The sequence below is a fragment of the Cygnus atratus genome, chromosome 1 (genome assembly GCF_013377495.2).
Source record: "Cygnus atratus isolate AKBS03 ecotype Queensland, Australia chromosome 1, CAtr_DNAZoo_HiC_assembly, whole genome shotgun sequence".
Taxonomy (NCBI): Eukaryota; Metazoa; Chordata; class Aves; order Anseriformes; family Anatidae; genus Cygnus; species Cygnus atratus.
Genome location: NC_066362.1, coordinates 127,827,877 through 127,853,375, shown reverse-complemented (window position 1 = coordinate 127,853,375; position 25,499 = coordinate 127,827,877). Strand labels below are relative to the sequence as shown.

The 25,499-nt window shown below is 40.1% G+C and overlaps 1 protein-coding gene across 3 annotated transcripts in view; it reads left to right on the top strand.

Annotated features, from left to right (window-relative positions):
- The window catches only part of REPS2 (RALBP1 associated Eps domain containing 2), a 95,076-nt gene that overhangs the window by 46,251 nt on the left and 23,326 nt on the right, over positions 1-25,499 (top strand). For 2 of the 3 annotated variants that reach the window (XM_035542122.1, XM_035542124.2), the window contains exons 9-13: positions 247-341; positions 5,498-5,567; positions 7,685-7,750; positions 12,292-12,334; positions 14,861-14,997. In XM_035542122.1, coding sequence (XP_035398015.1) covers positions 247-341; positions 5,498-5,567; positions 7,685-7,750; positions 12,292-12,334; positions 14,861-14,997 — 411 coding nt within the window. The remainder of the gene's footprint in view (positions 1-246; positions 342-5,497; positions 5,568-7,684; positions 7,751-12,291; positions 12,335-14,860; positions 14,998-25,499) is intronic. The other variant, XM_035542123.1, reaches the window with a different exon arrangement.

Below are 25,499 nucleotides of genomic sequence, written 5' to 3'. Positions count from 1 at the left end.
TACCTTCTACAACAGAAATTATACTTGTTAACACTTTCAAGACATTGTGTTTTTCAGTATTCAAGATGGAAAGATTTTCTTCATACTTTTGTCATCTGTCGTTAATATATCAGTTCTGATGTGTAGAAATGAAGGGCAAAATGATGTCAGGTTTTTAAGAAGAGTGTATTAACCAAATACTTGTCATGGCTCTGGCTGATTTTTTTTTTCTTTCCTTCTTTTTCTGGGTTTTCCTTTCTCCTCTAGCTTCTTTGAAGCCTCTACGTGACTGCGCACTGTTTGATTCTTACTCTGAGTCATTGCCAGGCAGCCAACAGACTCGGGACTTCAGCCGTACGGAGGTGAGGTGTGAGGAAGGCAGCTACCTGCAGAGCACGGTGCAATAGGACAGCCTCACAGTTGCTGTGGTATGCATAGCATGTGTAGCAGCAGAGCTGTGAGTCTTCAAGAGGACTTCTAGAGTGTCTAAGTTTAGCGTTAAGCCATCTTACACTCCTCTCTCAGCCATTCCCTGCGTGTATGGAAAGGGCAGGCAGATTTTTTCGAAAGAGGTTCCCACAGAATGCAGTTTGCAGTAGTCATCAATGGACTTCAGCCTGTCTTGATGCTGGAGTCTGTGTGGGGAAATAAAGCTTCACTGTTGGTGTCCTGCCGGGCAGTATTTGGCCCTCCTGTGCTGGGATCCAGCAGTGCAGAGCAGAACCCATGATGGAGGGGGACTGTTCTGGCACAAGGGAAATGCTTAGGGGAGATTTCTCATGAGTCTGAACGGGTAAGAAATATTAGTTTTCAGGTGCAGACCTTGTTCTAGGTCTCCTGACAGCTTTTGAGTCTTTCTTCCATTTCCAGAGCTCCATTTACACACATGCAGATGAAAACTGTCTTGGCTTATCCTGGTTCCTTCCACCTTCCTTCTATGGGGACTGAAACTATCCCCAGTTTTATGCAGTGTGGACATGCATAGTTCAGGTCTAGGTGGTTCAGTCCCCATTTTCATGTCCAGCCTTCTAATAGCCTAAGGAACAAGCATCTAAGGGTGTAGGTAGCAATTGTAAGGAGCTGGAAAGGGTGTTTTGAGGGAGGAATGGGGAAAGATTCCTAGAGATCCATTGTAAACAGCATCACAATGGATGTCAGCCTTGTAATGAAAGACTACTGCAAGCAAAACTAAGTTTACGAGAAGAGTTTATTATTGAGGTTAAAAAGTGAGGCTTTAAAGATTCTGTATGTTGAGCTGTTGTGGTTTAGCCCGGCTGGCAGCCAAACACCACACAGCCGTTCGCTCACCCTCCCCCCTCCCTCTCCGGGATGGGGGAGAGAAACGGGAAAGTGAAGCCTGTGAGTTGAGATAAGGACAGTTTATTAAGACAGGGAAAATAATAACAATAATAATAATAATAATAATAATAATAGTAATAATGTGTACAAAGTGATGCACAATGCAATTGCTCACCACCCGTTGACCGATGCCCAGCCTATCCCCGAGCAGCCGGCCCCCCCACCCCGGCTAGCCACCCCTATATATTGTTCAGCATGACGTCAGATGGTATGGAATACCCCTTTGGCCAGTTTGGGTCAGCTGTCCTGGGTCTGTCCCCTCCCAGCTCCTGCTGCACCCCCAGCCTGCTCGCTAGCAGGACAGAGCGAGAAGCTGAAAGGTCCTTGGCTTGGTGTAAGCATTGCTCTACAACAATTAAAACATCAGCATGTTATCAGCGCTCTTCTCATCCTAATCCAAAACATAGCACCCTGCCAGCTACTAGGAGGAAAATTAACTCTGTCCTACCTGAAACCAGGACATGAGCTAACCATGGCCACTGAGTTGTGCATGGATATTGCAACTCTGAATATACACGCCAAGGGATTTAAGGGTTTAGCATTTAAGGCAGTGAATCAAGTGGCAGGCTGACTGCAAGAATGGGCTTTCAGCTCAGAATTGTTAAGGCTCTGAAAACTGCTGTGCATTGCTGTCGCAATTGAATACAAGGTCCTTCTGATGCTGCTGCCAAGTTTAAAAAAAAAAAAAAAAAAAGTTGTGGTGTGTCATGCCAGCTCAGCAAGGCGTTTCTCCAGTTATTTCATCCCTGTGCCTGGTTCTGGGGTGTTACCAGATCAGAACCCAGATCCCCTGTCAACAAATTTAACTTGTCTGATAGCACCGCCAGGCAGGCTCTCCTGAACTGCACTTCTAACGCATCTGACTGTTAGGTATGCTTGGTAATATTGCCGTCAGTGCTTTTAACATCCACTCTGTCTTCTGGAACTGTTAAAATACGCGTGGGTCTCCCCAGTGCGTTTGCTGATTATTGCTTTTATACGGCAGCTCAACTAAAGCACAGCAGTTGTATTTGATTTTGAAGGCAGTGCTATTATCCTGGTATTCTGTGGTCTAGGGTGTCCTCGTTCCAGTTAGGATGCTGGCTTCATAAAACATCACCCAGATACGCAAAGTAGTCTTTTGTTAGTGCAGAGTTGTGAGGAAGTTTGTTCTTCAGTAGCGCAACCCTTGGGACTGCGAGATTACAGTGTTCATGTGTGTATTTCAGAGAGCTCAGAAATCTTGCTTTCAGAGTCATCTTGTGTTTCTTAGTTATAAGATGTCATTTCAGTAACCTAACCAGTACAATTCCATGATCTTATTAAATGGCCACTTTTTAGGCTCTGCTTGTTTGTGGTCCTTGAATGTATGTGCAGAGTAAGGATAAATCTAATAGGAGATCATCTCCTAAGCAGTTAAATTTTATCTTTTTTTGCTTTTTAGATTTTTCTGCTGCAGTGGAGATGATAATAGTAGGAATATTATAGTAATAATTAAATATCTGCAGAGGGTATACAGCACAAAATATTAAACAACAACAACAACAAAACAAATCTTCCATTTTGCATTTAATTTTTCACTTGATTTCCAAAATTAAGGGCTTTCAAACCTCCTGTGCCTTATCTCTGCTCTCCCCTTCTTAAGACATTCTGTCCATAAATGCCAATAACTTGCAGATTACTGTGCTGCATTTACAGTCAGATAATGTTCTTTGGGGGAACAGCTGGGTGTTCTACTCTTTCTGTTCTGCAAAACCAATTTTTTTATGGGTAGGTTGAAAATAAAGAAGAAACTGTAACATGATTGCCTGTTGGCTGAGAATAGATAGTGTTACCAGAGGTATCACAATTGTTTGCCTGTCTTTGCTCCGTTTCTTCGCTGACTGGGACCTAGAGGTGTTAGGCAAAGCTCTCAATTAGTCTGTTGCAGGGCCTTGCTATTTTGGTCCTTTGTTATCCAAAATTAGTGGAGCACAAAATCTCATCTCAAACCTGAGTTGAGAATGATTTTGACTTGATTTTTGTTGCTGTTGTTCAGCTGATGTTTCTATAATCAGAATAAATGCTCTGAAAGAGTTTCATTTGGAAGGTCAGTGATTCACCTCCCATTCATCTCACTCTGTGGGAAGCGCAGTAATTCACTGTTGCAATTTAATTTGTAGCTTGGCTATTTGAGGAAATGCAGTTTAGATACCTGATCACTCCATTAGAAATACTGTATTATCAATGCAGTCGGTTATGCATTATCTCTGTGCCTTTGTGTCTTTCCATGTCTCATCAATTCAGACTGTTTAATTTAATTTCAGAAGACCATTTTTGCTGTGACGGCTGAACTACAGTACTACAGTACAATGGAGACAATTCCTGAATATATCTGTAAAGAAATTAATGGCAGGAGACAGGTCACCAAGTAGTAGGCTTTGTTAAACTTAAAAAACACACGAATACTGGTAATGGTATGCTCAAGAATGACAAGAGTGACTGCTTTTTGTTAACTAGAGTTTTGTCTTTTCATTTTTTTTCTCAAGTTTTTTGTCTCCCACTCTGATTCTGGTCTTTTTTTTTTCTTTTTTTGGCTCCTTCCCACAAGCCTTCTCACTGCCAAATGCTTAAAGATAAGACACAAGATTTCTCACTATATGCATAAAATGACTGTCTGGGGTTGCTCTAAACTCTCTCAGAAATGTCATACTCACAGTTCATTTAAATTTGTGAGTCATTCCATCGATTCAAGCATGCAGTGAATTAGGTCTTTAGTCTTGACACTCTTTTCTTAACAACTGATGAAACCAAGACAGAAAATAGCGTCACGTCTAATCTACTCTCATGGTATAGCAACACCAAGAGTTGCTATTTATTGTGTGCTTGAAACATAAATCCTTAATGTCAAAAGATGAGTCTGAATCATAATAGGATCCGGCAATTTTGAGACATTCAAATCTGAATTGCTTCTGTGCCTCTTCCTCCCAGCATTTTTTCTTTTTGTTTGATCAGCTTGAAGTAGTCTGTGGAGAGCCACCTGGTCCAGAACCCGTGGTTCTCTCAGATGCAGCAAGCTCTGTAGCTAAGCCAGTTGGTGACCTTTTTGTTTTCCTTCCCTGTAGCCTTGATTGTAATATATAGTGTCGTGGCTAACTAGGAATGTTAAGTATTTTGCTCAAACATTTTCATGGTCCAAAAGCTATGGGTCAAAAGCATTAGAGAATCCCCCGTGCAACTTTATGAAACAAATCTCATAGCCCTTTACTCTGGACTTGGCCCTGACCTGAGGTTTTTTGAAAATGTCTGGAAATTCTATGTTTCTGAACTTTTTTTTTTTTTGAAGGCCCATTGGAAAAAAACAAAACAAAACAAACCAGCATTGCTTAACATTTAGAGAAGCTTGAGGTTTCTGATGTTTGATTTATAGTTGTTTTGGCCACAGAATTGTTCTTACAGATAATGGTAGTAGAATTTGTTCCTGTTTCCTCCTTGGTAAGCTATGCAGCAGAGGTTACAAGAACCACAAATGCTTATATTATAAGTTGCTGCTGAAATAAAGAACAGTTAAGGAGTAAGACTGGTGCGAAGTTCCCCATTTTCCCATCAGAGGCCTGAATGGGACTGCTAATGAATGCTGACATGCTGATGAAGTTTTTTTTGCCATTTCTGTGAATGCATGCAGAAAAGAAGAGGGTAGTCCAAGTCAGCTACCTCACCCAGCAGACTTTAGATGCAGAACTACTGACAGTGCAGTACAGCTTGAGCTTTCACTGAAGAGAGTGTTCCCATGGAGGGAGGCTATTGTGTGAAGAGGCTGGAGAAGGTTTCTTCAACCCTAGTTACAGGTGTTATGCCCAGAGAAAAAAAACAACACAGAATGTCATTACTCTGTTTTGGGAAGTCTCTCTTTGCATATAGCCCTTAGATCTTTGTGATTCATTGTTGAATTGCTTCTTTAACTAATTTCAGGAGTGAAACTGGTGTACCTTTAAAAGCAGAGAGGTATAGTTGTCTTTTTAAAGCTCTTCTGTGCTTCTTTTTAAAGCTCTTCTGTGCTTCTTTATCGAATAAAGCAAGTCTTGGTACAGGAGAGAATATCACTTTTATTTGTGTAGGTCTGTGTTCTCAACTATTTGACTGTGGAAATGTGTGGGTCTGCTATGTCAATCACTATAATAATCAATCTTCTGTCTTTAAGAAGACATCAGCTGAAGAGGTGCCTGATAACTCTGCCCTGTTACAAGATACAAAGAAAGATGACAAACAAGGTATTCAAATAAATCATGTTTTTTTTCTTTTTAGCTTTTTTTTGGTGATAATTAGTAATTCCATATTTCATCTGATAGAAGAAACGGTATGTTTAATTTCTAAGCTAGCTGTATGTTGCTGTAGGTTTAAAGAGACAACTATTGACAGCAGCTGAGTTGAAGAAAAATATATGGATGGGTTTGCTTCAAAATTAGTTTTATCACATGTGGATGATATGAAATACACCTTCTAAAAGAGGCTTAGTCCAAAAGCAAGTAATATTTTTACTTCATATTTCAACAAAGTTTTAATTGTCATTATCAGGAATTTTGTAAGAATAAAAGCTAGGTTGTGCCAAATTTTGGATTTCCCTTTTTTCATCAAATAGCAACATTTCAAAACTAGTTTTTATTCCAAATTAAAAAAAAAAAAAGAAAAAAAAAAAGGAACCACCAACAACCCTATATTTTCTTGCAAAACAAGTTTTGGACAAACAGGACTGAAAATACTTGATTCATTTATGCCACTTGAAATAAGGGAACAGCAAGCCACGTGTAATTGAAGTGATCTTTTTGTTTTTGCACTCAGCAGCTACTAGGGCTCCCAGAATTAGCACTGGATCATAGCACGGTCATTGCCTTTTATATTCTCCTTTCACTGACCTTTCAGGTTCTCACTTGTTGTCCCTGTCCCTCAGCTGTGGGACTAAAACAGTTGCGGGTATTTTCTTGTCTGATTCCCAGAAATGTGGATTATACATTCATAAAATAATAATAATAATAATTAAAAAAGGGGGTTGGGATAGATCTTGACCTCCCCATCTGTCCCCATGATAAGGAGCTGTGAGACCTGGTAGTCCACATTCCTTCCAGTTACAGGTGTGACCAAGTTTGGCAGATTCCCAGTGTCCCTGGGTCAAAGAAAGGTTGTCAGAGTTGATGGGTGTTTGTAAGACGTTTGGGTAAGTCAGCGTATTCCACAAAAATCGTGTTTTGTTGATAAGATGTGTTTTGTTGTAAATCATAAAGTGTGAGAGCAGGACTTGAACCATGAAGGTTATTGCTTTCAAATGCCGAGGGAAGATTCACTTTTTACTTGAGGAATTTGTTTTCTTCCCTGTTTAGGTGAAGAACTCGTGCTTTGTTCTGGGTAGGTGACACGTTAAATCAGATGGGAAGCTGCTTTGGTGCATGCAGTCCTTCACGGCTGAGGATCTGCTGTATTTGTGACAGAGATTCCTGCCTTTTCAGCCAAAGAACAAATGCTCTCGTTCTACCACTTATTGCTATTCTGGCAAATGAAGAGCAGATTGCTGTCCTGGCTGAGAAGAAGTTCCCAGACATCAAGAATCTGTAGTTGAGGACTGTAGAAGCAAATTTCCCTGCATTTTCAAAATGATACAAGTAAATTAGCTTCACTCTGTGAGCTAGTGCTGTTAAGTGGGGGAGATAGTGCAAATAGAACTGAATCCAAGAACCAGACTTTTCCCACATATGTTTTATTTGATAAAGGCAGATGAAGATGAGAGATTTCATTCTGAGTGGTCATTTATTAGTGTATTACACTGCATTAAAAGATGCTACAAGGACGTCTTAAGAAAGTAATTAATAAATAATGCATAGACATGGATGGAAGGGGAGTAAGCACAAAGCATTGTGATTTCCTGAATTTTAACCCTGGCTCTATCAGTGCCATTTTACATCCCCTGGAGCAAGCTGGTGAGGCTTCAACTGCTAAAAGCTGTCGTCTCTATTTTGCCCTGGGTTTCGAGGTTTGTAAGTTCAGAGAGATGCGTCCCAGCTCTGCCAGGTTGTGCTTGCTGTGCAGGATTGTTGCGTTGCTGAAATACAGCTCCTTTCTTTTATGCATTCAAACCCCCAAATTCTCAAAATTAGGAATTATTTGGCAACTTGGGTATAGGCCTTTCTGTTCTTGACTTTTGTGCTCCTAAGAGTAGTTACTGCTTTTAGGTGTTTGGTGTTTTGAAGGTATTTTGCTACCATTGGCTTCTTTTCGTGTATGTTTGGCTTTATTAGACGTTACAACCGATTTTGTTTTAGATGTTGCTTTCTCAGAGCTGATGTCTACAGATATTACCTGCACATATTAAAAGAATTTTTTTGTTTGTTTTAATAAGCTCTTAAAGTAAGCACCGCTGTCAAGACAATACCAAAGGATTTTCAGCACTTGACTGTGAAAACAGGTAAGAAGAAAACAATTCACTTGTTACTGCCATTAGAATTTCAATCAAATGTTTCTATGTCACAGTGAACCTAAATTAGTGTATTTTGATATAATTTTTTGAGATCCTTTTGCTCTTGTAATATTATACTACTGAAATTAGCTTTTACCTCATAATGACTACAGCTTGCACAAGTAATCTTAGGTAGTACTTCAGGATGTCAAAAGGTTCTCTTGTTTTCTTTCCCTTGTTTTTACTGTATGCATGTTCTTTGTGTGTGGGAAATATTTATGACATAGCAGTTTGAAAGGACTGCGAATTTTGTTTTTCTGTGCTACAAATGAAATGTAATAGCATCTTGTTGATAAAAGGTCTTCTCCAGTATTAAACAAGTATGTAATATTTTGGGAACTGTTCTGAAGTGGCTTGTTACTTTGAAAAGAGATCAGCTTTTGCGCTTTCCATCAAGGAGTTTAAGGGTAGATAGCCTTTCGGAAACACGGATCTTGTGGCATATACAGCATTGACACATCCTTTTGATTCAAGGGTGTTTCTCTTGTGAAACCACCTATGGTTTTTCTTTCTTCAACTCCAACATACCCTCCTTGTTCCTATCATACTGGAAAAATGTATTTCTGGAATGTCATATGTGAAAATTACTTAGCTCTTCCAGAAACATTCCGTGTATTCAGTTCAGTTCATCAGGTCTCCCTGGCCCTCCTCTCTGTTAACCTCTTTCCTAAAGTGGTAAGAGTGTTGGCAAGGTCCCAGGGAAGCTAAAATCTGGACCTGCTTTCTTTTCTTTTGTGTAAATGTTTTTACTCATGAAGATATCCTTGATTAAGAAAACTGACCCCAAATGTCTGTCACAGCAGTTTTGCCTTATAGCTCGATTTATTCATGGCTGCTCAACAGCTGCATGCCTCATTTCCCAACCTTTTTTTTTTTTTCCTGGCTTCTTCCCAAACACTTGGCAGCTACCAGATGTCCTATCTTCAGCTCCTATTCTTGAACAACTGCTGCTTCTCCTACAGCCAGCAAGCCACACGCACTCTCAGACACACACTCGCCTCTAAAGGGGAAAGGGGGGCCAGTGACACTTTCAGTTCTGTTCTCCCCCATCTCTGCCCCCTACGTTTTGCCCAGGAGCACCCCAAACAGTTTTATTTTCACTTCAGTATTTCCATCTTAGGTATGCTTAGGGAAATATATAGTCACCTGCACATCACCTTTACCACTATTTTTGTTTTTCTCCATGTCCTTCATCTCCTTGTAAGGGAGCTCTTCTGGGTGCCAACGTGATCCTTTATCAATGCTGCTAGGCTTGCATACCAAGGGAAGCAGTGGCAGATTTCCACCCCATTGCCCTGACTCCTGTTGCTCTGGGAGTTTCACCTGTGCAGTCCTGCACATTAAGGATCTGATCAAGCACATTCTGAGGTTGCACAGTAAGACCGATGTTAAAAGTCAAAATATTTATCTATCCAGTGTGCTAGATAAAGCACAACAACCGAGTACTTATTTCAGAATCAGTCATCATTCTGAAATGTCATCATAATTATTAAACTTAAGGATGCAGATTCAGTTGGGATGAAGCAAGAGAAAATTTACATCCTTCGTTTGGGCTATTTATGTTAATTCAGGAAAGATGATACTGCTGCGGTTCATTAAGGAAAAGTTTTCTTTGCCATCAGACTAGAAATTTGAAGTCAGTAAAATCTTCACATACTCAACATCTCTGCAAATCTGTCTATCTTATTTAGGCTCCTAAGTGTAAGATCATTGTTGGCCTTAGACTTTTAAGGAATTAAGAGCCAAATTTGTGATCATTTAAATTTTACATTTCTGCATAGGCCACTAATAAGAGATAAAAGGTGAGTCACTACAGGTGATTTAAACTGGGGAATTTTTTTTTTTTCTTTTCCTTATCAGTGCAGCATGCTTGCACCTTTTAGAGCACAATTTTCTACTCAAGTTTACATCCTGTAAAGCAGGGAGGCACCCGTTGTGTATAGTCCATTAGGCTACAGCCAGAAGTTACGGAGTCATCATCCTTGGGAACGTTACAATGAACACGTACTGGGAGAGGGGGTGGGAGCAATTAAACACCTAAACTGGGAACCTTCACACTCTCCTGTGGTGTGAATGAATAAGTAAGTTCATCATCATATATGATTTTAATTGGTCCAGACGAGGCTGTTCAGTTCATCAGGCTTTGCCAGGAATAATACAAACTTCTAAATACTAACTATACTCAATTTACTCAACAGCTTTAATTCTTTATCAGTTTCATGTAACTTAAGCTTCTCTATTCATAGCAATAGAAATAGGGAAAACATGTGAACTGGCTAAATATTTTTGTATCATCTTGAATGCTTATGTTGTGCATATGTGTAAACCTCCACCTCGCACATGAACCATGCACAGAGTGCACCAAAATATCTGCACGCCGTACAGAAATGCTGCCACAATTCTTGTTTGCATGCCCTAGTAATGAACTACCTGTTTTATAATAGTATTATATTTCATTTTATTAAAGGTTCACACTAAGGCTAGGTCTGGGTATTGTGTAACTGTAGACTCAAATTTCCTGATTTTCAAAAGCTTAAAAGAAAATCCTTGGCAGTAATATTATATTGCCATATTTTTTTTTATTAGTAGTCATTTCAGGTCTCTCTCTTCCTTTTGTGTTTTCCTGTGTACCTCAACAAGATGTCCTCAGAGAGTTCTCATTCAGTTCAAAGAGTTCAATTTTACCTGTAGTTTTTTTGTTGTTGTTGTTTTTTGTTTTGTTTTTTAGAAGAAAGGCTTTCTAAAAGAAGTATGAACAGAATCACTGTCTCCCTAAAAAAAGAAAAACTTGATGGTTCTTAAGTATGGCTTAGCTTGGAGAGATTTTATACTTCCTGTTTCTAAATGACATTTATTTAATAATTGTGCATGTAATTTAATAATCAGCAATTCAGCATTGGAAAAATTGGGTCATATGGCTGTAGGGAAGCAGTTTCTAAAGTTGTGCTCTCTGGGAGTCTGACACAGGGAGGGGGATTATCACCACTGCATATTTTAATAGTAATTCCCTCTTTCTTCCTTAGTTGCTTTACTAAGTTTGTTGCACAGAACTCTGGAATGACTGTGGGCCAGTTTGCTGGTGACAATAATCTACTAGAACTTGGTTTATGAGTGTTTTTTGTTGGTTTTTCTTTTTTCTTTTTTTTTTTTTGCATCACTGTAGTACTGCATGACCCTGAAAGCATATTTCCTTTATGAAGGAATAGCGTGTGGCTCTAGACGTGTCATATGCTATTTCTTGCGTTCTGTATGTCTCAAGCCTCTTGTGTAGGGTCTATGCAGTGACACAATACAAGCCATTAAAACGTCAGTATTTGCCAGCTGCTACCACAGGTAGCTCCTGCTCTGTTTGGGGGAATCTGCTGTATTCTCATGTAGTGCTGTACAGCGACTTTGTGTGTGCATTGGGATCACTTATGCTGCTGCAATACTTTGAGGGTATCTCAGTGGGCTGAATTTGAAAGCAATCACAGAGATATATTTTGTCAAGGTTATTTTATGTTAGCGAGGAGAGTAACAGTTCTCTGGTGACCAGCGACAGGACCCGAGGGAACAGCACGAAGCTGCGACAGGGGCAGTTCAGGCTGGGTGTCAGGAAAAGGCTCTTCGCCAAGAGGGTGGTCAAGCACTGGAACAGGCTCCCCAGGGCAGTGGTCACAGCACCAAGCCTGACTCACTTCAAGAAGCATTCATTTGGACATTTTTTTTTTTTTTTGGTGGTCCTTTGGGGACCCAAGAGTTGGACTCGATGATGCTTGTGGGTCCCTTCCAACTCAGGATGTTCTACGGTTCTATGAACAGCCAAGTCTGTGTAAAGCAAGGAACAGCTTCGAGGAATAACCCAGAGAAGGTGATTCAGTACTGTTGTTTTCCTATCACATAAAACCCAGTGGAGGTGGCAGGGTATTCAGAATTCACCCGCATAAAGTAATCATTTTTTTACATTGATAGAAATGTTTTTGGCCAACACTTAGCCTGTAAAACTTTCTACCTTAAAATATCATTCCTCCCCAATGTCAAAGTAACCTCAACCTGATGTGTTAAAAATTTTTATGGGTGGCAAGAACATGGACTTTTACACTAGTTAGTTGAAGTATTTAGGAAGGACATAAACCTTTGTGCTTGGGGATGTAGGACAACAAATAGATGTTTGCACCAGGAGAAAGGTGTTTTCTATGGACAGCTTATGCTATTTCTGTGTTGCTTGCCAGCACTTCTTTGTCAAGACAGCATCAGACCTATTGCTTTCCCTGCTTTGTGTTAATCAAAGTAGAAGGTGAGGTTCTGACTATGCTTTCAAATTCTTAGGACGTTTACATACTACAGAAAGAAAGGGGAAGGAGAAGTGAAAACTAATCTCCATTGCTCATGTGGGATGAGCAAGCTCTCACATCCACATTTGCCACACTCCCAGTTTTAATAAACACTGATCCCACAGCTCTTATTTAGCATGATTTGTCTTAGCAGGTGATTTTTCTTCTCTCTTTCAGCTCCTCAGGAACCTAATGCACTTAAAGCCAGACCCAGATCCAGGTACCACTTTCATTTCTGTTTCGGGATAAGACGTACGTTCCTCTGATGTTAGACTTGATAACTGGTGTTGCAATGTTTTACTGGTGCCGTGCTGGAAGTACCGCTCGGATCTGAGAGATTTACCAGGCGGGATCTGTAAGCTCTGGATGCCCCAGGAACACTGCCTAGCACCCTGTGGTCTCGGGTCACAAGGCGCTGGCACTTCTCTCCATCTGCCCATCCCGGCTGCCTCCTCAGGGTGGTGTTGCTGTTGAAATCGGGGCAGTGGCTGTGTATGGAGGGAGATGCCTCACGCTCCCGCTGCAGCAGCAGCAGCTCAGCTCTCAGGTGTGGGTGAGTGCATCCTTTTGTCAGCGTGCGTGTGCGTGACTGTGGCTAGTTGGTTGTGGTGGAAGAGGCTTACGGACTCACACTGCTACGCGAGGGAAATGGCACCTGCTGAATTTGGGTATTTTAAAGAAGAGGGAGACCTGTGCAAGAAAATACTGTGTATAAAATAATTATGTATTGGTTTGGGTTCTTCTGTTGTACAGCCATATCATTCATTCACCTTAAAGCTTTTATTTTTTTTTTGAGCTGGTCAGGGGAGCTTGATTCCTTTTCTTAGGCAATGAGAGTATAGCAAGAGCTCCCTCCCTCTAAGCTTGTCAAAGGCTGCTAATGAGAGAGGATGAGCAATCCGCATAATGAATGAAGGTAGAAATCCTCTGTTCTTAGGACCCACATCCAGAAAGGCTGAACTGCCTTGTCTGTCATGTTTCTGCTGCTAGCCAAAGCTTTTTTGTCATCACACTGTTTTAAATTCTCTTGCTGTGTTACAGAATCGTGAAGTATGCAAAAAGTATGTAAAAATATTTTATGTAAGACACATACAAATATATTTTAAGCAAAAAAAAATGCATAAAATAGCAAGCATTGTTTAAACATTTGAAAAAAGTCACTTGAATGTGACTACCGTGTCACACATGACAGTCTCACATGTGACTATATCTCACTGCGTCAATGCAGAAGTTGGGGCTAAAGTTCCCTAGGCACATCCTTGCATCCAGACCTTCAGCCTGGCACAGCCCGGAGGGCTCTACAGCCTCAGGGCTGTCTGTCTTCATGCGTGCCTCACCACCAGAGGCTACGATTCGAGTCTCTTACAGCTCCCAGCTCAGGAGGCTGGCTCTCTAGCATGAGCTGTGCAGACTCTTAGCTGCTGACTCTTAGGTGCCCAGGTCTGCCTGTTGTAAGCAGTGATTCAGTGTCACAGAGCTCTGTGTTGGCACTGCTGCAGCAGGCATATTTTTATCTCGTAGCCACTGTCTTATTCTTTCTTTAAAAAAAAAAATGTATCAAACTGTTAGGTTGTGCAATTGTAAGGCAAGTAAAATATATACCACATATTATGGAAAATAAAAGTTTAAGAAAGTAAAAAAAAAAAAAAAGGCAAACAAAAAACATCAAAAAACATTTCCATTTATTTCAGAGGGGTTGGGTTAGGTCTTAAATGGTAGGGCCGTGGAATTCAAAGCTCTACCAAGACCGAAAAATTCAGCATCAGCCGAGGTTTTTGTGTCACATGTAAATTTTGAAGCAATTGCAGCTTTCACTCCTGTATTTATTAAAGTTTACATCAGAAATATAGGATCAGCATTGCCAAATGTCTGTCCCGCTAAATAGCTGTGTTCTAACAACAGCCTGCTTGGCAAGAAAAGACCCGTTTCCCATTAGTGGGAGTTATTTCTGTTCTCCTCGAATGTGTTTTTGGTCTTGCCTGTCATGCATAATGTATTACAGTAAGTATAACATCTCACGTTGTCAATGTTCATTTTGAACAAAGCTCTTGGTCTTGCAGAAAAAGCTGGTAACTGCAACAGCTGAAAAATATTGGACACTATTCAGCAAAATCAGAATTCTTAGCAAATGCGCTGCACTGGGATTAGCATGATATGGACTTACCTGGAGCGGCCTAGAAAGGTGTACTGACATATGTACTTGAGCAGTATGGGCTGCTTTGGATTCACTCCGTTTTTCTTGTTTTGTTTTTTTTTTTTGATTTTGGCGACAGTTTGCTCTGAAAAATTTACTCTGGTAGTTAGAATATTACAGTTTACAAAATGTGTACTTGCAAGAGGCAAGTTGAAGCTGTACCTCTATATACACTACCCTCAAGGTTGTGAAAGGCAAGCAACACAAGCTGTAAAGAGAATTATTTTTTACCCACGTTTATTCAAAATAGTTGCTGCAATTATCCTAGTGGCAGATAAAGTTACACGAGAAAAGCCTGAAACTGTGGTATAAAAGGCCTTAAAAAACATTAGCCTTGTAAGTGTGACCCGTTCATTTCCCCATATGCTTAGTTCCCTCTGTTGCCAAATAAATCTGCCTTGTTATAAGGGGAACTTTTAGTCAGTAGGGTGAGGGATTTCCACCATGAACTTGAGTTCTGGTCAGTGTATTTTTAGATACTATTCACTGTAGTTGTTTAAGATGAATTTCTGAAATAAAGTGTTTTCTGCTTTTATATCTTTTCTTCCTTAGGTCTTATTCTAGCACATCAATAGAAGATGCCATGAAAAAGGGAGAAGAGCCCCCTACTCCACCTCCAAGGCCACAGAAATCACATTCCAGAGCTTCCTCTTTGGATCTGAACAAAATATTTCAACAAAACACACAAGGTAAAGTTTGCTTTCTTTCCTTCTTTTGAGACCATTTTAGGTTAGTTGCATATTTGGCAAATCGATCTGTTTGCACGAATACTTGACAATATGTGCATATGCTTGTCTGTGCTATAGACAGTAATATACTGTGGAACAGAAGAAGTTGCACTTTATTGCATTACATCACCAGTGAGGAGAAAAATCACTCTGTTGCCATAATTAAGGTGATTATAATGTTTTCTGGCACGATAACAGGAAGCCTAACATATGGTAGTCTGTCATCGCTGACTGTTTATAACTAGTCTTGCTGTTTAAACAGTTCTCATCAGTAACTACAATACATTTGATTTTTATTACTATTTAATTTTTTGTAGTTCAGAAGCAGAAAGAAAACCCTGAATGCTTAAACTGGGAGAAAGTGTAATTTGTCGTGCGCAAACGTTTTCGATGTTAAAGTCTTCCATATGCATGGGGGCAATCAGAAACCATTCTTTGACTAAAAAGAAAGGGAAATTTCTTTTGACATGGGTACATGTTAAGGGGAGAGAAAGATACAGAATACTAGCTGGAGGGAAATGAAGGAAAACCATTCTCCAGTGCTTTAGTGTTGGAGCGTTGCTTTTGTGTTGCACAGCGAGTGGTGGAAAGAGGAGCTGTTTGTTCAGGATAGCAGGCACCCAGCATTGCTGTGCTCTGCCAGTGTCCTTGAACCAGGCCAGAGGTTTATGCAGCGCACACCAATCATCTGATTCAAGGACTAGGTTAAACATGGTCATGTTTATGCTTCAGAGGAACGCCAAGGTCTGACTGTGTCAAGGAATGTTTTAACTGGGTTCTCTTATGTGGTTGTTGGAGTTGAAAGAGTTTCACCTCTTGCTTTATAAGACATTCTTTTGTGCAAACACCAGGCAGAATTCAAGAGTCCTGTTATATGTGCTGAACCCTGAAACTCACTAGGAATAAACAAATTTTGTTTTTTCCTTACACAGAGAAGCAATTCTCAATCTTTGACTGTGGTTCCTGTGCAGGGATCTATTGCCCCCAATTTTGATTCCACCAACATCAAAAAGAAAACAAATAGAGCCAAGTACACATTTCCTAAGGCAGCAAATCTTCTCAGAATCCAGATAAAAAGCATAACTGGAAAGAAATAAACTTGGATTTAAGTTTCTCTTGGAACACGAATGAAAGGAGAATGTAAATTTTCTAAGAAATCATTCTGTGAATGAAAAGTAACATCTTGCTTTGAAATGGATCTTCTTGAAAGTCACCATTACTTTTGATGTAAAGTAAATTCTTCTGGGCAACTTAGCAAACTGAAAGTGTTATAAAATATGTGTGACAGAGAAAGGATAATTCATCGATACATTTTGTAGGACTTCATCACTGGAAATGGGACAAGTAATAGGGGATAGGCAATTGCTCATTTGGGAACCAGGAAAAGAGAAAAGAAAGTACTTTCATTACCCTAAAACTATTCATCATACTCAGTTCAAAATTACAGATATTCATAGCTGGAATGAGAATTGGCTCTAGGTTGACAAAACCTGAAATACTATGTGCTACCAAATTGCAGAAATGTGAAAGGTCTCCCAGAGGTTCAGCTTCCTTCTTTGCCTGCAGGGTGTTGGCCTACAATTTTCTTTCTCTTGAATGTGCCCTGGTGGAAATGCTAAATGTTTGGGGTGGCCTTCTTTCAGTCTCTTCTAATGGAGCTCTTCTGTTTTGTATCAAAAATGTAAATACTCATTGTGGAAGAATAAGGAGAAATTTGTAGCCTTAGAGGATTTAAGGAAGAATTTCTTAAACAATTTGTAGCCTTCCACTAATAAGGGTTCCAGTCCAAAGTCTGCATCATCAGAAGGAGGAGGAATTAAATCAAGCCATCCCAGCACCACCAGGTACCATGGTGCATTTACCTTGCTTTTGTTTCATTAAAAATGTCTGCATTGGAAGTGCTATTTTCAGGTCTTTATTCTACGAAGAAACGTGAGCATGCTCTTTTCCATCACTAAGCCCTGAATGTTTGTTATTATCAATAGGATGTTACAGAATAAGACTTTCTGCAGCTGCTTTATTTTCTTCTACTTCTCTTGTTTTCACCACCTCCTTTTTTTTTTTCATTCTTTCCCTATTGGACTTGCTTTTCATTAGAAGTTCCAGTCTTATCATTTTGTGTATTCAGATACCTTTGTCACCTAAAGACAGTTCTTCCTTGTGGGGTGGTCATTGTTTAATAACCAAATGCTCTAATGAGGTGCTATTTCTAAAAAGAGAGTTTGCAAGAGAGCAGAGAAATTGAGAGCTGTCACCTTAAACCAAAGAGCCCTGGAAAAGCAAGTGAGTGTGCATGCTCGTGTCAAGTAAATTGCTGACACTTGTATAATAACGAGCTGTATTCTTATTTCTGCTGACAGTATAAAGCATGAATTTAGAATAGTTTCCATCTGCAATCAGAAGATACAATTATATAGATCATGTGGTGGCAATGTACTATTTAGGTTTCTTGGTGATTGGGATAATATACCCTGGCATAAATATCAAACCTGATGAGTGTCTATCTGCAGGCTAGTTAATCACCTTCTTTCCTAATGTACTCTTGACTGATTTTTTGCTTTGTTTTCTATCTGCTTTCCTTCCTTCCTAGGTTTTAAAAAATAGTCTCATTGTTAAAGCTGGGCCACAAAAATTAGCAGCGGCCATCCCTTCTAGCACCTCTAGTACCACTGTGTTGCCTAGTGTCAGTACAGAAAAACAGACAGTACAATTAGCCATTTTAACAGCTTTCAGGGTACATCCTATGTGATTAGAATAATTCCATTCTGGTACACTGTTTTTTGTCCTATTAATTCTTGTTCAGAAATAATCACAATTGTGTGAGTTTGGTGAATAATCTGCTCTGGCAAGAGTGCTCAGTAGTATTAAGTTCTGCTTTCAGTTCCTCATTGGTCATGTTGATCTACAAGTATGATGTCTTTAATTGTAAAGTCATCAGTGGTTTGGAGCATTTTTGGGTGTATTTCATTTTTAAAGGGCAGAAGAAGAAAAATCTCTTTTCTTCAGGTAAATTCGGCCAATGACTGTGGCAGATCCCTGTTCTGTTTGTGTTTTGCTTGATTTACTGCATGTGCTATATCATGCTTGCCACCCATATTATGATAACCTAAAAAAGAACTAACTTTTCAAATTTCCCATAGTTATTGAACTGCTCTAGACAGGCATTTTAGTAGTATACACGAGAGTATTGTTATTCTATCTGTGTGTGTGGATGTGGGTGTGCAAAAAAGAAAAAGTGTGTGTGTGTGTATATATATATATATATATATGTATATATCTAATGCCTTCTATTTGTGTTCATTGAGGCCATAGGTCAAGATAACACTAATTTTGGAAGACAACGTATGCGTGGCAAGCTATAGGAGTGTATTTTATCATTTACTGAGGTGGTTTTTCTCAGTTGTGACCTGAAGAATAATTCCGCAGGTGATATGGCATAGTTGAGAAAACATGTATGGTAGAATGACCTTATTTTACATTAAAGAAACCTCAGGAAGTTCAACATTAGGGTTATTAATTACTGGCATCAGTGAAGCATCATGCCTATTGCCAACTGCTTTTTCTCCCCCAAACTGTCCTGGGATACCCCTGGTTTTTGCTTAGCTTTGAAAGATGATGCATGTTTTCTCAAGCCTTGCACAAACAAGTTGCCACAGTGAAAGTTTCATTGTCTTGAGGCAGACTATTTCTAAAACCCCACTAGTCCCTGGAGAGTTTTTCCCACAGTATCCATGAACGAGGCTGTTAGTGAATTTAACTAGGGGAAAATCACTGCATACCAGCCCATCCTGTGAGTGCATGAGAATTTCTGTTAAGACTCATTAAGAGAGGGAAATTTTCTGTTTTTTTTTTTTATGCTGTAGTCTCTGTGTTAGCATCTGACAAAAATTTAGCACAGCTAGATTCTCAGTATATTTCTTCTTGTTGAATATATGATCTCTGGCAGTTGTCCTATGTACACATGAAGAAAATATTTGGCTGGGTTTTATGCATTCCTGGAAAGACAACAGCAAGTTTTAAGTACAAAAAAAAAAGTCAGTTTAAATACGTGCGTGAACTGGTTTACATCTTCATTTCTCCTCTAGCCTGCTGTCTAGCCAGATACAAGCCGACAGCTCCTAGCGTGAGCACTGAGAGCCTGTGGCCGACAAAGCTTTTCTGCACTGTTCACAGACGTGTTTGCAGAATTAGCTCCTCTCGGGGCTCCTTGGGCTCCCTGCTGCCAGTCCCACCGATGGGGTGAGGGAGCAGGCACTGGGGGAGCCAGCATTGCTGCAGCATGGTGCCTGCGGGGTCTGCCACACAGCCACGCTTCGCCCTCTCCGGCAGCAGAAAGCCAGGGTCTGCCTCGGGGTATGAGGGGCTGGGGCAAGTCCCAGCTTTACGATTAAAACCAAAAAATGCACCCACTGTCTTCGGGCGTTTTGCTCAATTACATTTTCTGCCCATGACAACTACTAAAGAATTTAATTCTAGGCGGTGACAGCAGTCTGGGGCTTGTTAGGTTGATACTGATGCCTCTGAAATAGAATTAAATATATCAAGTGTAGAAGACATTTTATTTCCCACTTAGTTCCATTCCTGAATTTCATAACTTCTTTTAATTAACAGTTCTGTAGAACAAAAGATACGTGTTTGGAAAAGAGGATTTGCTTTGATGAAACAAAATAGTTGTCATAGGCAGCGTAGTTTCATGTTGATGTGGAAGCAGACTGAACGTCTCTGTAATTCTTCAAAACAGCCCTGTAACTATTTACAAATGAATTCTAGACTGAATCTTTTCAGCGCTCGTCTGCTTATGAACCTCATCTCCTGCTGAGGCTGCCCCTGCAGTGAGGAACACGTGCAGCACAGGCACCGTTTCATATGCGGGCGTGTAAGCAAACACTCGGTGTAACTTGGGTTCGCTCCACGGGGGATGTGGGTTTCAGCCTGTAACACAGGGCTAGTACATTTATTTCTTTCTCTCTCTCACCATGTGAGGTGTTAAGTACCACATGTACTTTGTAAAGAGGGAATACTCTAATGTATGAAAAAAAAAGTCCTTTTTTTGATACCTTTGAAGAGCAAGGGTCTTCTCTCTGATGCTTCCATTACTTCATCGAGTGCTCCTTATTTCATTCAACTAGCACAACCTTTCCTTGAATGTATGGCCTTGGGGTGTTTATTTGCCAAGTGTGGAGATTTCTGAAGAGCAGGAATCTGTTGAGATGTTTTTCATATTTGCCCAACCACAGACAACTTTTGTTTATTTCTGTATGGTTTTAGTCCAGGTATCAAATAAAATAGTTCTGTAATTGTGTAGGAGAGAGGATGTGGAGAACTGTAATGCTGCTGCACTGTTATATACATTTTTATGGAAACTGATCCAAATACTTACCCAAATACTGTTTTCAGCTGTTTGCAGCTACATCATATTTGTAGCTCAGGGAGCAAATGCAGGTGACTTTCTCTTTTGGGCACATGGAACTGGGTACTAAAACACCTGCCAAAGTTAACCTAGGTAGGTATGGTTATTGCATTATCTTCTGTATTATTTACGCTTATTGGTATTTTCTAAGAAATATATGTATGTGTTGAGGTTAGCTATCTGTAAGTCTTAGCTACCAAATACAAGCTTTTAAGGAATTACGGAGTCATGTTGTTTGTGTTACCATAAATACCAATTTCCCAATTAACTTCTTGGTTCAAAGTTGAAGTGACAAGAGGAATCTAGAATAATAATGCACTTTTTAATGCTGAATTTAAATCACAGTGAATTTCATTAAGTAATTATTTGTCATGAGTCCTTCCTCTCATCAAGCTTGTATTGCTCTCTATTTAGTAAAATCCAACTACTTTATTAAATAATAAATATAATAATAAATATAAATTATTTAAATATTAAATAATGAATAGGACAGAATTTTATTCATGCTGTGGCATTGTGCTATCTTGCATATTACTGTCTTGTGTTTGTTAATCAGTCCAAAAGATTAAATTAGGAAGGTGACAATTCTGGACGACCTTTATTTTAGCAGAGCAATAATGCCTACGATCATCTGCATAACGTTCCCTTTTGCTGAATATTGTTTGCACAGTATACAAGAGTTCTAATGTCAGCTTTATAGAGTTAAGAGTGCAGAGTCCAGTTAACATGTTCAGTTGTAAGGGTTGTAACAATTAAAATTTAAATTAAAAAAATGTCTTTTACACTTAAACCAAAGCATAGAGAAGCCAAAATTGAGCTGATAATCATAATACTTTTTCTCAGCCACTGAACCACTGCAAAGAAAATATTGTGAAATGCTTTCTTAACATAAATTTTGCCTTTTTTTTTAAAGCAGAGAATAGCTTTTTCATTCTGTCACTGAAGCTTCTGTTTCCTTGCAGTCTTGTTCCCTTTAAGAATATATGTGTCACTGAACTAAGCTTATTCTGAATAAAATATGAAAGCTGTCCTCTGATTTGCATGGGAGAGTTTTATGCCTTTCAGCCTTTTAGAATTTTTTATGAAGGATATATGTGTTTACAGCTATGTAGCTAATTTCTTTGTCCAGATGGACAAGGACATAATCAAGATTGAACGGGCTGAAGAAAATAGTGAGGACATAAATGGATGAATGGTTATTAAATGATAGGAATCTGATGGGGTAACTTATTTCAGCATCTCTAGGTATTTAAATTTCTACGTTTATCTCTAAGGGCTTAGTCCAGAGAGTACTTGTGTGCAAAATGGGGTAAATCTTGCTGGCCTTTCAAGTCTGTTTCTTGACAATTTGTGAAAATTGAACTTCTTCTACATGACATTCTCAATTTTTCTAATCGTAGCACTTGCATTGCTAGGATTGAGGAGTGGTTTGTGCTGTTTTTATTCTGTTGCAGGTTATCAAAAATGTGAAATATTTTTATCAAATTCTAATCCCCAAAACTCTTTTCTAGTGAAAGTTGCTAAAGTTGAAAAGTTCTTGACTGCCCTACCAGCCCCAGTGACCTTGGCTGACCTATTTTCATGGTCCTGTTTGGTGTACTATATCCCATGAAAAAAAAAAAAAGGTTAGTCCATCCTAGAAGAGCTGGAGGTCTAGGTTAAACAGTTTTGCAGGAAAGGATCTCTTGTTTCTCTTGTGGAAAAGGGGGGCAAGTTGCATCCCTTGCGAGGAAGACTGCAGATGCAGATACTGCCAAAAGTCTGGAGGGATGGGGATGGCGGGCAGCAGCCCATTGCTTTTCCCGGCTCCCATGCGCCAGAGTTGGTCTCTGTTGGACATGGTCACAGCCAGCAAGTGCAGGTGATGCCTCTCTGGGAGCACCCAGAAGTCCCACTGGTAACCCTCGGGGTGAGAAACTCAGTCAGCATGGATCTGTCAGAGCTCGGTGGAGGGACTCTGCCTCCCTGTGGGTGGAGAATGAAGCTAAACGTGACGGGAGAGAGCAAAATCACAAATAGTTCTGCTCGTGGAACGGGGGAGGGAGATGCAGTGTCCAGACAGAAACACACAGAAAAGGAAAGGGCAGAGAAAAGAGTAACCAGAAAGTGAAATGGTTTAGGGAAGATGAGGGACTGGAAGTTAAAAATACAGAGCTTGTGGATATATGACAAAACAGAAGACGGGACAGGTGTTTAAAAAAAAAAATCTGCTTTACAGTGAAAACATGCTAAATTGCATAGATTGGGCATTAAAGAAAAAAGGCATCACAAAAACAAACAAAAAACACAAAAATCAAAAACCTTTAGTGGTGTCTTTCTTGTTTAATGTGGAAGTGGCCATCAAACCTGTAAGGACACCAGTCTCCTACATGAAGTTGCACACCCGAGAGTCCATAGTGCAGGAGCAACAGTGCTTCATGGCTGGCTCTCTCTCTTTCTAATCACCTGGAAAGTACTTAGAAAGTTTTGCATGCAACTGAGGTACAAGTGATGTTCAGTGTGTTTAGCACGTGAAACAGCTGTAGCAGGAGCGTGTCTGTGACAGTATGTGTGGGGATCACTGGCTGTGGAAAACAAAGCTTTGTTGCTGAGCAGTTTCCCCAAACTAACTGATAAGAGAGGTTTTATCAGTCAAGCTGCATGCCCCATCTCCAATTCTGGCATTGGCGATGCTTTCTACAATCTTTCTACAAACATGATAACAAAATTACTATTAGGAATCTAATTTTTTTTTTTCATTGCTGTTACACTCTGAAGATACGTTAGTGAGAATTATTAAAACAGATGCCTGGACTAAAGAAGGTATTTTGCATCACTTTACTAGGATCCTTCACTAAATTTACATTCCTGGCTACAGCTCTAAGATATCTTCTTTTTCCCTGTATCAGCTTTCTAAAAGCATATTAGTGAGAATTAATAAATCAGAGCTGTTGAAGAAGTTATTTCACAATTGCAGTGCTGAAGTAAAGGAATGTAAATAAATGAAGGGTTGCAGAGAAGGATCCGAGTAGTCAAATTTCAGTGAACAAGAGGAAAGTTTATAAGACAGGTAAACAGGAATTGGATTTCAAGCATAGACACAGAACTTTCTTCTGTGACCTGCCTTTGGCAACAGAAAAGGAAAAAGTATCCCAAACAAACTAGCCTCAGAGTGGAAGGCCAAAATAGCCAGCTTCCCAAAGTACCTAAGGCACTCAAGCAACTGGTGAGAACCCTTTCTTTTTCAGTATAATACGAGTAATTCATGCTTTTGGCCTATGTTTTTGGAAGTGCTTCTATATTGCAGATCATGCTTCTTCACAAAATTAATTGGTCGTTCTTCTGTTAAACCGGATTTGGGAACTCAGCACTCTGAAGCAGCGTAAACTGGTGTTAACCTGTGATGCAGCCAATCTCTCTCCCTCAATCCAGCAACGGTAGTCATATTGTGGGCTGACCAGTAGCATCCACTTGAAAACTACGATTGGTCTTTTTCCACTACCATAGGTAACAAAAGTGCTGAGGATTTGTCTTGTCCACCAGGGAGGCTGGAGGCAGAGTGGCGTGGCTGGATAGGATGGCATGGCCTCTTCTTAGGATGTGGAATTACATCCTGATGTTTGCTTGAAAATGTTTATCTAGCTTCAGATTGGAAAACCTGCTTTTTTATCTAGTGTGGTGTCCTGCTAGTGCTATTAGACCTTCGCAATTGCCAAAATAGGGCAGGAAAATGGTCCTGGCAGCTTGCCGTGCTGATAGTCCACCATCAAGTGTAAACACACTAAGCAAAGAGCCGTGGTTATTGTCCGGAAAGCCTTATCGCTGCCTTTGTGGGAGTAGCTAGGGCATGAAAATGCTATCACTTTCAGTAGTACATGCGATGCAGACACTGGATGTACTTGGATCTATTTTACTGGTACCTGAACAGTCCTTCCACTGTGCTATCTTTAAGATTTGGTTTACGTTGCTCACTCTGGCGTGAATACCACCAAGCTGCACAGTAATGAGGCGACCTGTGCGAGAACCTGGACTGTGAATGCCCACCCTTCAGTGAGGAAAACCTGTGGGTATCTCTTGCTCCCTACACCACTGAGTGGTATGCTCACCCAGCACAATTCCCTGCTTTTCTGTCATTGCTTATTTTATTTGATGCGAGGAGGCGTTTCAAAAACCTGGTGAAATGGGGCTTGTGCATCTCGCTCACAGCTTCCAGGCCTTTTTGATCCCATCACCGCTGGTGGAATTGGCATGGGGAGCACAGCTTCTGTGGGGGCCCTGCTGCTTTCGGAGCAGCTGAAAGGAAGGATTACCACATTTTCCTGGTATAAGTTGTAGGGCAATACATAAGGACAGCAAGAAACCAAGCGTGGATAACTGTATGAAGGGAAATTACTCCGTCTTACCCTGTGATCCCTTTGTGCATGCCCACATCCCCCCCGTTCTCTCTGCTTTTGTGCAGGGTGTGAAGATGCCTTCAAAGAGCGATGGTGTGCAGCTTACCCAAACTCTGGGGCATGCACCTGAAAATATGACATCTGTCTGCTGCTCAATCCCAAGTCACTTTGCTTTCATTTCGGGAACAGACCTCCCCCTGTATTTATTTTTGCTTTCAAAGCTATTGTGGTACCATCACTAACAGCAAGAACCAATCTGTGCAGGGCGGTCTCCCAGGAGGGGAGGCATTATGAAGTAGCCTAATAGTACAAGTCACCTGCTGATAACACACAAAAATGTATGAGTGTCTCTGAACATTGCCCTTTTTTAGGGTAGTGATACTAGAGAAGGTTGAAGCCTGTACCGTCTGTCAGTAATTCTTTTTTTCATTGCCCTGTTGGGAAAAAGTGACTTTTTTTTTTTTTATAAGTTGTTATTAGTCCTCAAAAGTCAACCAACTTGATCTTGTCTAGCAGTTGTGCTCACGTAAGCATGATTTCCTTCTAACAACAGGCCAAAGATGTTCTGCAACAGCAGGAATTTCATGAATATTTCATGAGTAGCTTAAGTTAGAATTTGCAGGATTAAAAAGAGGAAACTGGGTCAAATGCTCGTGGTGTAAGCATCTAACTTCTTTAAT